Source organism: Nicotiana tomentosiformis, chromosome 9, assembly GCF_000390325.3.
Source record: "Nicotiana tomentosiformis chromosome 9, ASM39032v3, whole genome shotgun sequence".
Taxonomy (NCBI): domain Eukaryota; kingdom Viridiplantae; phylum Streptophyta; class Magnoliopsida; order Solanales; family Solanaceae; genus Nicotiana; species Nicotiana tomentosiformis.
The window spans coordinates 57,550,600-57,563,357 of NC_090820.1; the positions used below are offsets into that span (position 1 = coordinate 57,550,600).

At 39.9% G+C, this 12,758-nt stretch overlaps 1 protein-coding gene across 1 annotated transcript; it reads right to left on the reverse strand.

Annotated features, from left to right (window-relative positions):
• Positions 1-6,546: 6,546 nt before the first annotated feature.
• LOC138898839 (uncharacterized) lies at positions 6,547-6,945 on the reverse strand. The gene has a single exon (XM_070184945.1). It carries the CDS (start codon positions 6,943-6,945, stop codon positions 6,547-6,549), a length of 399 nt encoding a protein of 132 aa, XP_070041046.1.
• Positions 6,946-12,758: the final 5,813 nt, after the last annotated feature.

A 12,758-nucleotide genomic window follows, 5' to 3' on the forward strand; every position in this document is an offset into this window, starting at 1 on the left:
TATGTTCTCAGGGGCAGATTATTCCTTGGTTGCGAACTTTGAAGGTGTGTTAAGGATTAGACAGTTGATTGTATGTGTTATGTATCGGTCACTGTGGACTTTTGGAAGGTTACTTACCTATTTTGGGATAATCAGAATTGATTTGGTGCCTACTGGTAGGCCTAATGAGAATGAATATTCTATATCAGATTGAGTTTGCTTACTCTTGCGCAACATCTACTGTGGGCGTGTCATCAGGCGGGATGCATGTTATCCATGCCCTGATCTGTTTCATATGCTACTCTCTTATTATATGATGGGTGTGAGTATACTTGAATATTTGTACCCATATTGTGGTGCTGCTTAGGCTTTGGCGATATATGAGCGAGATGGCTCTTGTAATGTTGATTTGCTTATTGCACCTTAGCCGTGGTTACCTTTTTCCATGGTGTATTATGCTTATTCATCTCCCCGTAGTTGTATTTGTGCACTCTATCATGCTTGATGTCGATGCACATGTATTTAGTGAGCACGGGCATTATGGTTCGATGGGTATCTCCATGTGGATTGATATGTTTGGGATTGGGTTGCGCGCCGAAATGGAGTTATTTGGGATAACCTTCCTTGTATTTATTTCGTATATTTTGTTTTTCCTTTGTGGGATGAGCTCATGGCATTATGCTTTTGTTGTTATATCAGTTAAACTTGTTGTATAGTTCTCTTATTTGGTTTTTTTTCCATTATTGGTCATATTCGAGCTATTGCTTGTTTGGTGCACGGACCACATTGTGTGAGATTCCATGTGGCCTTTAGTATGACTTGATAGTTGAGAAACTTGTACTAGGCGATATGAGATTATCTGTTTTGGAATTAGTGCAATCAGATTTGGATAAAGTATGTTTGGAAAAAGAATGTCATTAGTCAGCTCAGAAAGTGGTTCTTGTCGAGTGGGAGAACTCCAGAACTTATGGATTCGATGAGTGGTTATGAGTTTCTACATCTTTCTTTCATCTTTAGTAGTGTTGTGAGGGTTTGGAGCAAGCCTTTATTTGATATGAGGTATATTATTGGTGGTGGGTTTTGTAATTAGCAGCTATTGTGGTTAAGAGTTATTGCTAAGAGTACATAAGTTATGTGGTACATCGTGGGGTGAGATCAAGGAAGTATAGTGATGGCTTGATGGATGTTTTTAAGATGGATACAGTGTATATATGTAAGAAGGGAAACATAGAGGGAGTTCTAGGAGTTGGAATTTAGTTCTAAGGATTGTAAGCTAAGGTTAAGGTAAGAATCTTCAGTTAGAATTGTGTTGACGGGCTTATATTGATTGAGGTGATGTGAGATCACTCATGGTGATGTGTCTAATAAGTTGTACCATGATTGGACAGTGTTGGAACGACTCCTGGCACGTTCTAAGACGAACATATGTTTAAGTAGGAGAGAATGTAATGACCTGATCGGTTGTTTTGAGTTCTAGCATTTCATTCTGCGATTTGAGGCTTCGAGTGGATTGATACGGTATATTATGACTTGCGTGTATGGTTGATTTTGATTTTTGAAGGGTTCGGGATGGATTTGATAGAGTGACTTTCAATTTGGAAGCTTCAAGTTGAAAGAGTTGACTAAGGTTTGACTTTTAAGTAAACGACCTCGAATTGGTAATTTAATGATTCCAATAGGTTTCAATGGTGATTTTAGACTTGGGCGTATGTTTGTATTTTAATTTGGATGTTCCTAGAAGGGTTTGACTCTATTTGCTGAAAGTTGGCAATTTGAAGAATTGGAGAGTTCATAAGTTTGTCCGGGAGTTGACTTTGGTGTTATTGGACTCATATTGTGGCTTTGAGTGTATAGGTGCATTCAGTTGATTGTACTTGTGTGCAATGTTTGGTTGTGATCCGGAATGTCTAAGTGTGATTCGGACGCGTTCGACGAAGTTTGAAGGTTTGAAAGTTAAGAGAATGATTTGATCTTTAATTCACTGTTTTGATGTTATTTGTGGTGTTTCAAGGCTTTGTATAAGTTTGGATAATGTACTTGGACCTGTTGGTATGATTAGACGGTGTCCCGAGAGACTCGGGTGTAATTTGGGATGGTTTCATACTATTTTGGCAGTGTTGGGCATTGCTGGTTTTGTTTGTGTCAGTTTTGAATAACGGAAAAAAAGAGAATGGACTGGGGGGGAGGGACTTTGTTCTTTGCATTCACGGGAAGGGGACCGCATTCTCAAAAGGTGTTTGGGAGCTGGTGCCTTTGTGTTTCACGTTTGCGGGTTAGTTAACACGTTCGCATAAGGTGTTTGTGGCTTAGATGATATGTCTTCACAGATGCGATAGGTCAGACATGTTTGCGTGGGTTTGCTGGCGAGTGTTCTTGGCGTTCGCGAGATGGAAGTCAGGTTCGCGGAGAAGGATTTAGGGGTCAGTGGAGAATGTGCTTTGCGTTCGCATGGGAGAGGTTGTGAACACGTTGAAGGAAATTCTATAAGGGATAATTTTAGTATAAAATTTTGGGAAGCGGCTCAATTTCACTATTCTTGAATTGGGGAGCACAAGAGGAGAAGAATTTTACGAGGGATTTTTTGGCTTCTTTGTAGGTAAGTAGTTTTCACTTGGATTTAGCTTTATATATTGATTCCCTATGGATTTCTACACCTAAAACTTGGAATTTTGAGATATAATTTGTGGTTATTGTGTAGTTTTAAGAGAGTGTATTTTGGGTATTTGAGTACTGTTTTGGACTCGATTCTGATAACTAATTATATATTTTTACTAGGTAGGTTATGGGTCATTAGAATTTGGTATTGGCTCCAGATTTCTAGCACACGAGCCCGAGTTGACTTTTGTTGGTTTTTTGGGAATTCTTCAAAGATTGAAGCTTTATGGATTGTGATCGATTCTGATAGCATTTTTTTACTTCAATGGATGATGTTTGGCTTGGATTTGCATGATTCGATGGATAGAGCGAGGGTTTGACGCGATTTGAGGTTGCAAAATAGCCCATATGGGTAAGTGTCTTGCCTAGCTTTGGTTTGAAGAATTTTTTCATAATAAATGATATTGTTTGATATATGCGGGGGTGATGCATATGCGAGGTGACGAGCGTATATACATGTGCTAGGAATATCCATGATCGGGGTATATTATATGCTTCTTTGTACCTTTTTGAACTTTGTGATCTCCTTGACTTATGTTTTACTTGATTTCTATGATAAAATGAGTAACAAGTTCAAGAGTTTAGAAAGGCTCTTAGCATGGGAAGGAGCTCAAACTTCTTCTCCATTTTGGTACAGACCAAAGCGTTCATTTCGGCGATATCCATGTTAGAGATCACATTGTTTTAGCTCATTACATCTTAACTGAATATGATGGACTATTTTTGAGATTGTCAATGTATTTAATTCGGCCGTAGCAATACCTATATCATTACACATATCTATATCTATTATTCTTGTGCGATTTGAGCTTGTATATTCATAATAAGAGATTATGTGTCACACCCCAACCTTGGGAGGTGCGACTGGCACACGATGCCCGAAGACCCGTGCGAACCGATGTATGCTGTTATATCTCTTCATTCATAAAATCTGGGCTATTGAGGACTCCAAGTAGTAAGCGCCAGGATTAAGATATGTACAACTGATTAGCAAAAGAAACATTAGCATTTTATACATGATCGTTAATGTCACCAACATATGATGCTCAACCATTACATGAAACCAAACACTAACACTAGAGTGCGTGCCTCTAAGAGAAACAAAAGAAATATACATTTACACAACTTGGTCGGGACAGAGCCCCACCATACCTAAAATGATTAGAACACATGCTTCAATACCTATCGACCTTTGAACAACTACTCTGGAGAAGTGGAGAGCATCAACCACCCAACAGTTGAATTGTGCACCTAATGGGAAGGGAAGTCACCGGGTCTATCTGCACCTGTGGGAATGAACACAACGCCCAAAAAGAGAAGGGCGTCAGTACGGAAAATGTACTAAGTATGTAAGGCTAAACATACAAATAAGAGATATAACATAAGAGATATGGGGGCATACTTTCAACCTGGGGCATAAACTGTAGAACTGTAGACTTAAAAACATACAAGCTTTATGAGGGGTTAAGCCACTCATGGAGATTATGCACCCAGCTCAATATAACATTATTTAGCCCTTTTTGGGTCATATCACTTCATATCATACCCGGACTCGCAGAGGACTCGGTAAGTTTCTTTCTCTCATCTCATTGTACCCGACCACAGGAGGTCCCAGTTGAACCTGGCCTCAAGAGGTCTCGGTCATACCCGGATACATGAGGGCTAGTTAGCATCTTATCACATCATTCCTTACCCATCTACATAGATAGCTCGGTCGTACTCATCCACGTAAATGCTCGGTCGTACCCGGCCATGCAAGGGCTCGGTCGTACCTAATATCATGTTTCGTCATATCCAACTGATCAGTTGTTGCACAATAGGTGCCGTACCTGGACGATATAGCGCAGCTCAGTAAGGTATATATATATATATATATATATATATATATATATATATATATATATATATATATATATATATATAGAAGTGTAACCCAGCAACAACTTCAATGGATAACAAGTTTAAACTCAGGAAGAATAATATTTTCCGACCACAGGATACCAACGAGAAACATTATAGACTTTGAAAGGAATACTATAATCAAGAATGTATAAGAACTTGGGCAATGCTATCGGGGGGGAGGGGGCAGAATAACTAAATCCTTGCAATATAGGAATCCTTTAGAGGAAGAGGGAGAGAGAGACTTACATCAAGTCATGCCAAGAAAGAATATTGCCTTACATATCTTGTTAAAGAACTATCTACGCTTGGGAGATTAACTTTGCCTCTAACGAATCTTCAAAATCAATACCACTAGATGATAGATGTTACAGCAATGATTCCAAGTTGCTTCAAGCTAAATCCTAATAGAACCGTCTTCTTACTTAGTTTAGTCTATTTTGAAACTTCAAAGGAAATTTGAGAGTGCTTTGGGTAAGTTGTGGTGAGTGATACTCCTAGAAAAATGAAAGGAAATGAGCCTCACTGCCTTTATATACATGTACCAAGCATAGGAAACTCCTTCAGCTCCACATGAAAAATGGGTCACCCTGCCCTAGTTGCAGCACTTGGCAAACCAACTGGCGTTAGTCGACTGAAAGGTGTCATCCCTTTTCGACCCCTCTATCTCTATATTTGTCACTGGCAGATTAGCCGCGTTAGAGGTCAAACTTACCAAGATTCATTTTATGTATGGGGTCTTACATCACCCCCCCCATGTGTACATTCATCCTCAAATATTGAATCGTGGCCCATCCTGATAGTCTCATTATTGTCTCCCATGGTATGGAATAATTGGGGGTACCTAGATTTCATATCTTCTTCAGCTTCCCACATAATTGCTTCCTTACTGTTGTTCCTCGAAAGTACTTTAACTGAAGACACTTCTTTGAATCGCAACTTACAGATATGACTATCTAGAATAGCCACCAAAACTTCTTCGTAGGATAGATCTTTTGTGACTTGAATATATTCAACAAGGGTAATACGAGATGGATCACTCAAGCACTTTCGAAGCATAGATACGTGGAATACCAGATACATTGCTTCCAGTTTCGGGGGCAGTTCCAGCTTATATACCACTTGGCCAACCTTATGAATAATTCGGTGTAGTCCAATGTACCGGGGGTTTAGTTTACCTTTCTTACCGATTATCATCACGCTTTTCATAGGTGACACCTTCAAGAACACCCAATATCCCACAACGAACTCCAAATCTCGCTGCCGGTTATTTGAGTAAGATTTTTTCCTACTATGAGCGGACAATAATCAATCTCTAATTATTTTCACTTTTTCCACGGCCTTCTGCACCACGTCAGGACCCAACAACTTCGTTTCTCCAACTTTGAACCAACTGATAGGAGATCTGCACCTTCGTCCATATAGGGCCCTATATGGTGCCATCTGAATGCTAGCATGGTAGCTATTATTGTAAGCAAATTCGATGAGCGGTAGATGATCCTCCTAATTTCCCTTGAAGTCTAAAATACAAGTTCATAACATATCCTCGAGCATTTGAATAGTGCGCTCGTCCTGACCATCTGTTGGTGGATGGAAAGTTATGCTAATGTTGATCCTTGTTCCCAATCCTTTTTGCAATGATTTTTAGAAGTTAGTTTTTAACTGGGCACCTCTGTCTGATATGATGGAAATTAGAACCCCATGAAGTTGAACTATTTCCTTAATATACAACTCAGTGTAATCTTCATCCAAGAAAGTAGTGTTTACTGGCAGGAAATGATCTGACTTGGTGTGTCGACCAACGATGACCCATATGGAATCCGATCTTTGGCGTGATCATGGTAGTCTGGTAACAAAATCAATATTGATTACTTCCCATTTCCAGGTTTGAATTTCCATGTGTTGCAGCAACCCTCCCAGTTTCTGATGTTCAACCTTAACTTGTTGGCAATTTGGACACCGAGAGACGTATTCAGCAATGTCCCTCTTCATTCTATCCCACCAGTATAGCCGTCAAAGATCCTGGTACATCTTGGTTGACACCGAATGAATGAAATACCAAGATTGGTGAATCTCCACCATAATGTGCTCCCGGAGACCCTTGACATTAGGTACACATAGCCTGTCCTCGTATCTACGGACCCCATTCTCGGATAACTCAAACACTTGCTTCTTTTGAAAGGGGATGCTTCCTCTTATCTTCACCATGGCTGGGTCATCAAATTGTTGTGCCTTTACTTTAGCTACTAACGAGAACTCGGCCGTATTCAAAACTGTGGCTCCTCCGTCTTCAATATTAAGCAATCGTACACCTAGGTTTGCCAACTGGTACAAGTCTTTAGTCATCTCTAACTTCTGCTCCTCCACATGCCGCAAGCTGCCCATAGACTTCCGTCCTAACGCATCAGCCATAACGTTTGCTTTACCGGGTGGTATAAAATATCAACATTATAGTACTTTAACAACTCAATCCACCTCCATTTCCTCAAATTCAACTCTTTTTACTTGAATATGTATTGTAATCTCTTGTGACCGGTGAATATGTCAACATGAACTCTATATAGATAGTGACACCATATCTTTAGAGCAAAAATGATAGTCGCTAGCTCCAGATCTTGAGTCGAATAATTTTGCTCTTGTTTCCTCAGTTGCCTTGAAGAGTATGCAATAACTCTCTCTGTGTTTCATTAAAACACTACTCAATCCCACTCTAGAGGCATCTCAATATATGACGTACCCTTCGGGTCCCTCTGGAAGAGTTAACACCGGTGTCGAGGTTAACCTGTCCTTTAACTCCTGGAATCTCCACTCATAACCATCGGTCCACCGAAATTGCGCTGCCTTATGCATTAACTTTGTTAATGGAGCAGCTATAGATGAACATTTTCCACAAACTTTCGATAATAACCAACCAAGCACAAGAAACTTCGTACCTCAGTAGGAGTTGTGGGCCTTGGCCAATTCTTAATTGCTTCAACTTTTTGACTATCAACTTTGATACATTCTCTCGATACTATATGGCCAAAAAAAGCCACCGAGCTTAGCCAGAACTCGCACGTGGAAAATTTGGCATACAACCTGTGATCCCGGAGTGTGCGTAGAACCTTTCACAATTTCTCTGCATGCTCTACCCACGTTCGAGAGTACATCAAAATATCATCAATGAACACGATCATAAAGATATCCAAGAATGGTCTGAATACACGATTCATTAGATCCATGAAGGATGCTGGTGCGTTGGTGTAACAACCCAACTGGTCATTTTAAGATTGGTGGCTTAAGGTCCCGAGCAGCATCATATTATGCATCGTGACTTGCGTGCGTGGTCGGGTTCAATTTTCGGATGATTCGAGATTGATTTGGAGGAATGATTCTTATATTAGAAGCATAAGTGGCAAGAGTTGACCGGATTTTGACTTTTGTGTAGACAACTCCGAAATGATATTTTGATGATTCCAATAGTTTCGTATGGTGATTTTGGACTTAGGTGAACGTTGTATTTGGATTTGGAGGTCCATATGTTGATTTGATGCATTTTGGTAAAAGTTGGAAAGTTGAAGGTTGAGAGGTTTGATCGGAAGTTAACGTTATTGATATCGTGTTCAGATTGTGATTCCGGGAGTTGGAATAACTCCATTGTGTCATTTGGGACTTGCATGCAAAATTTGACGTCATTCCGGGTTTATTTGATATGATTTGGCGTGAGTTGTAGAAGTTGAAAGTTCATTAAGTTCGATTTGAGGTGCGATTTATAGTTTAGATGTTGTTTAATGTGGTTTGAGGCCTCAAGCAGGTATGTGTTATGTCATGGAATTTGTTGGTATGTTTGAATGGGGCCCCGGGGTCCTCGGGTGTGTTTCAGATGGGCTACGGTCTATTTCTTCATGTTTTAGAGTTGCTAGTTTACTGGTGTGTCTATTGTTCTCCGCCATTGTGAAGATGAAGCCACGATCGTGAAGTGATTCTAGGAGCTCTGCATTTTTGTTCATCATGGATGCGACTGTCTGTATACGATTGCAAAGGTCCAGTGAGCTATGGTCCGCGTTCGCAATACATCTTCCGCGTTCGCATAAGCAAAAACCTGGAAGGGGCATCAGATGCTTATTATCCGCGATAGCGTGAGTGCCAAGGCGTTCGCGTAGTTGCTGCAGGTCATGCGTCGCGTTCGCGACTCATTTTGCGCGTTCGCGAAGAACGTTTGGTCAGCTATTTTTTTTGTCTCCGAGATCGTGAAGGTAATTCCGCGATCGCGATGAGTAAATCACTGGGCATAATATAAAGTACTCTATTTCGAAGGTTATGATATTTTTATCACTTTAGAGGGGATTTTCACACTTTGGGTTAGGGTAAGTGTTCTTTACCCGGATTTGATTATATTTCATGATTCCATCTTTATTTTTATTATTAAATTAGTGATATGAATTGGAGAAATTAAGGATTTTTGTAAAAACCTTAGAAAATATAAAATGAGGATTGAAGGCTGATTTGATGTCGGAATTGGATAATTTTTATATGGTTAGACTCATATCGGAATGGGTGTTCGGATTTTGTGTGTTTTGTCAGGTTCCAAGATGTGGGCCCGGGGTTGACGTTTTTGGTTGACTTTTTAGTTTTCATTAAAGATCGAAGCTTTATTATCCGGAATTGTTTCCTATGGTTTTTATTTATGATATTAAGTTATTGTTGCTATATTTGAGCTGTCCGAAGGTTGTTTCACATGGGAAGGTCATTTTAAAGTATTGGTTTACCTTCTTTGAGGTAAGTATCTTGCCTAACATTGTGTGGGGGAACTACCCCTTAGGATTTGAGCCGTTTGTGCTATTTGTGTTATGTGGAAGCTGTGTACGCAAGGTGACGAGTGCATACTCGGGCTTATATATGGAAATTGACTGGATTAGATTCCTAGACTTCTTTCATATATTGATTTGAAATTGTTAGCACATGTTATATCTTTTATTTGTCATGTTTACTCTCACATGCTTTAATTGAAGTTGTTAGCACATGTCATATCCTTTACTTGTCAAGTTTACTCTTATATGCTTTATTTGAAGTTGTTACCTCTTTATCATTATGTGACTTCTTTTATTGTTGAGTTATTCTTAATTGAAATTGTTGTTACATGATATCCTTTTGTTGCTAGGTTATTCTCATGCATTTAGACGTAGTTGCTAGTTCCTGACATGTCTCTCATTGTTAGCCTATTTCATACACTAGAATCCGAAGTTTGCTATTTCATGGAAATACCTTCATTATCGAGTTTATCCTCAAGCAATTAATTGAAATTGAAGTTGTTGAAATCATTAATCTATTTGAATTGAAGTAGTGTTTAAAGGGGGTGTTGTTCATTGTTGAGTTACTTTCCCGATCATTTTGTTGTTATTGAGATTCGATACACATTGTGTTTGAGCGATGGGATAATTGTTGTAGAAATATTGATATTGTTGGTTCTTTTGGAAAGGTTATGGCATAGTGGCACTTGTGGCACTAGTTGATATGTCGTGTTATGGTGATGTTAGCACATGAGAATTGTTGTGTGGATTGGTTGTTGTTATGCAGAGCATAAGGGTGACATCTCACTGTTGTTGTTATGCGGAGAATAAGGGTGGGATTTCACTATTGTTGTTATGCGGAGAATAAGGGTGGGATTTCACTATTGTTGTTATGTGTGGAGTGATACGAGTGTCTATTATGTTATTATTCGGACGTAGTGATAAGGGTGGCTATTATGCAGAGTGATACAGGTGGCTATCGGAGTGATACATGTGACTATGCCGGGCGGATTGTGATACTGAGCATGTGACCATGCCGGGCGGATTGTGATAGTGTGCCTGTGACCACGCCGGGCGAATTGTGATTGTGAGCCTGCGATCATGCCGGGCGGATTGAGATATTGGCACGTGAGTTGTACGTGTGGTTGTGATTAGAAATGTGGGTACAAGGTGTCGCGAGCATATGATTTGTGAGTTGAGACTCGTGACTTGTGATTATGAGCTGAGGTATCTCAGAGTAATTTTGTTGTGAAACTTGTGTTTGCACGGCTTGATTAATTGGTTGTTATTTGTCTTCCTTATTTTGTTTCAATGGTACTTTCACGGTGTTCTTATTACTTTACTGTTTATATCACATGTTGATTCTTGTTTCCATTTACTGATTTTTACTTTCATTATTAGCATTATACTTCTATATTGCACATGTTATTTTGACTAGTAAGTGTCTTGACTTATACCTCGTCAATACTCCACCGAGGTTAGTCTTGATAATTTATGGGTACTGACTGTGGTGTACTCATACTACACTTTTGCACAATTTTGTGTAGATCTAAGTATTGGAGATATCGGACTCAAGCAGAGTTAGCTTATTGATCGCGAGGATTCAAGGTAGAGCTGCTTGGTCGTCGTAGTCCCTTGGAGTCCTTTCCTTACGTTGTACTGTCAGCTTGTTATTCGAACAGTATTGTATTTCGATCTTTGAGATCTTTCCATGTATTCAGCAAGAGTTCATGACGCTGTATTACCTAGTCTTGGGAGGTTATAGTGATTATTGCCGCGTAGGCTTATTTCACGATTATTTTCGGTATTTTATATAATTCTTTGATTTAAAGATCATTGTTAAATTGGCTTAATTGTGGTAAGTAATCTACTTACATAGTCTTAGAGACTAGGTATCATCACGACGCTTGAAGCGAAATTTTGAGTCGTGACAGTTGGTTAGGCCAAAAGACATAACAAGAAACTCGTAATGGCCATATTTGGTCCGAAAGTCTGTCTTTGGAACGTGTTCTTCTTTGATCATTAACTGATGATACCCATATCCAAGATCGATCTTTGAAAAACACATAGAACATTGCAATTAATGAAACAAATCATCGATCCTTAGAAGCGGATACTTATTTTTGATGGTCACCTTATTCATCTATCGATAATCAATACACATCCTTAACGAACCATATTTTTTTTGAACAAATAGCACTGGGCTCCCATCGGAGAAGTACTGGGTCAGACAAAAGCCCTTCTCAAGAAGATCCTTCAACTAGTCTTTTAGTTCCTTCAACTAAGCAGAAGCCATCCTATACGGGAGAACTGATATCGGTTGCATGTCAGTTGGCACCTTGATGGAAAACTAAATCTCCCTTTCAGGTGGAATACCCGGGAGCTCATCAGGGAACACATCGGGAAATTAACTAACGGCCGAAATCGACTGAAGGGGAGGAGGCTTTGCCTTCGCATATTGCACCTACACAAAATGATAGAAACATCCTTTCGTGATCATCTTTTGGGCCATAAGGTAAGAAATAAACTACCTTTTTGGCGCTGCAACATCACCCTTCCATTCGACAACGGGCTCGTAAATATAAAATGAACAACTTTCTTCTAACAATCCACTACAACATAACAAGAGGCCAGCCAATCCATTCTCATAATAACATCAAATTCTATCTTCTCTAATTCATTCAAATCAGCCAAGGTATGGAGAGCATGAATGATCACATTGCAATCTTGATACACTCGTCTAACTATCACAGACTCGCCCACATGCGTGGACACTTCAAATGGTTATCGTAGCAATTCAGGTACTTTACCATACTTACCAACAACAAATGTAGTAATATACTACAGGGTTGAACCTAGATCTATCAAAGCATACACTAATGGAAAACACAGATAATATACCTACGACCACGTCTGGTGAAGACTCTAAATTCTGATGACTTGACTGTCCACTTCTACCTCTACCCCTTCCTATCAGAGGTTGCATACCATGCTCACGAGGATATGCTATTGATGAAGAAGTTACTGCTGATCCCGTTAGTGGGATCACGCCACCCACATTTCTCACTCGGGAAAAACGCATGATATGACCGGGTTTCCCATAAGAATAACACAAATCCGAACCCTGGCGGCAATGCCTAAATTTATTCCTACCACATCATCCACAACATAGCATCGGGGGTCTCATCCTACTAAGATCCCTACTATTTTGTGAACTCTGCCCTCGGAAGGTTTAGCCTTGACTGGAATAAGTGGACCATTCTCGATACTGGCTCTGGGCTGTGATGGAATGCTAGCCATCGAGTTAGGTGACTGCCGAGGAAATAGGGACCTAAACCCGCCTCGAAACACTCATGTAGATCATGTGGACTGGGCTCTCTTAGATTGACCCTGGTCATGTTCTAGTGTAGCTTGCTCCAGCCTCTTGCAATCCTCCAAGTTCTGTGTGTAGGCCTG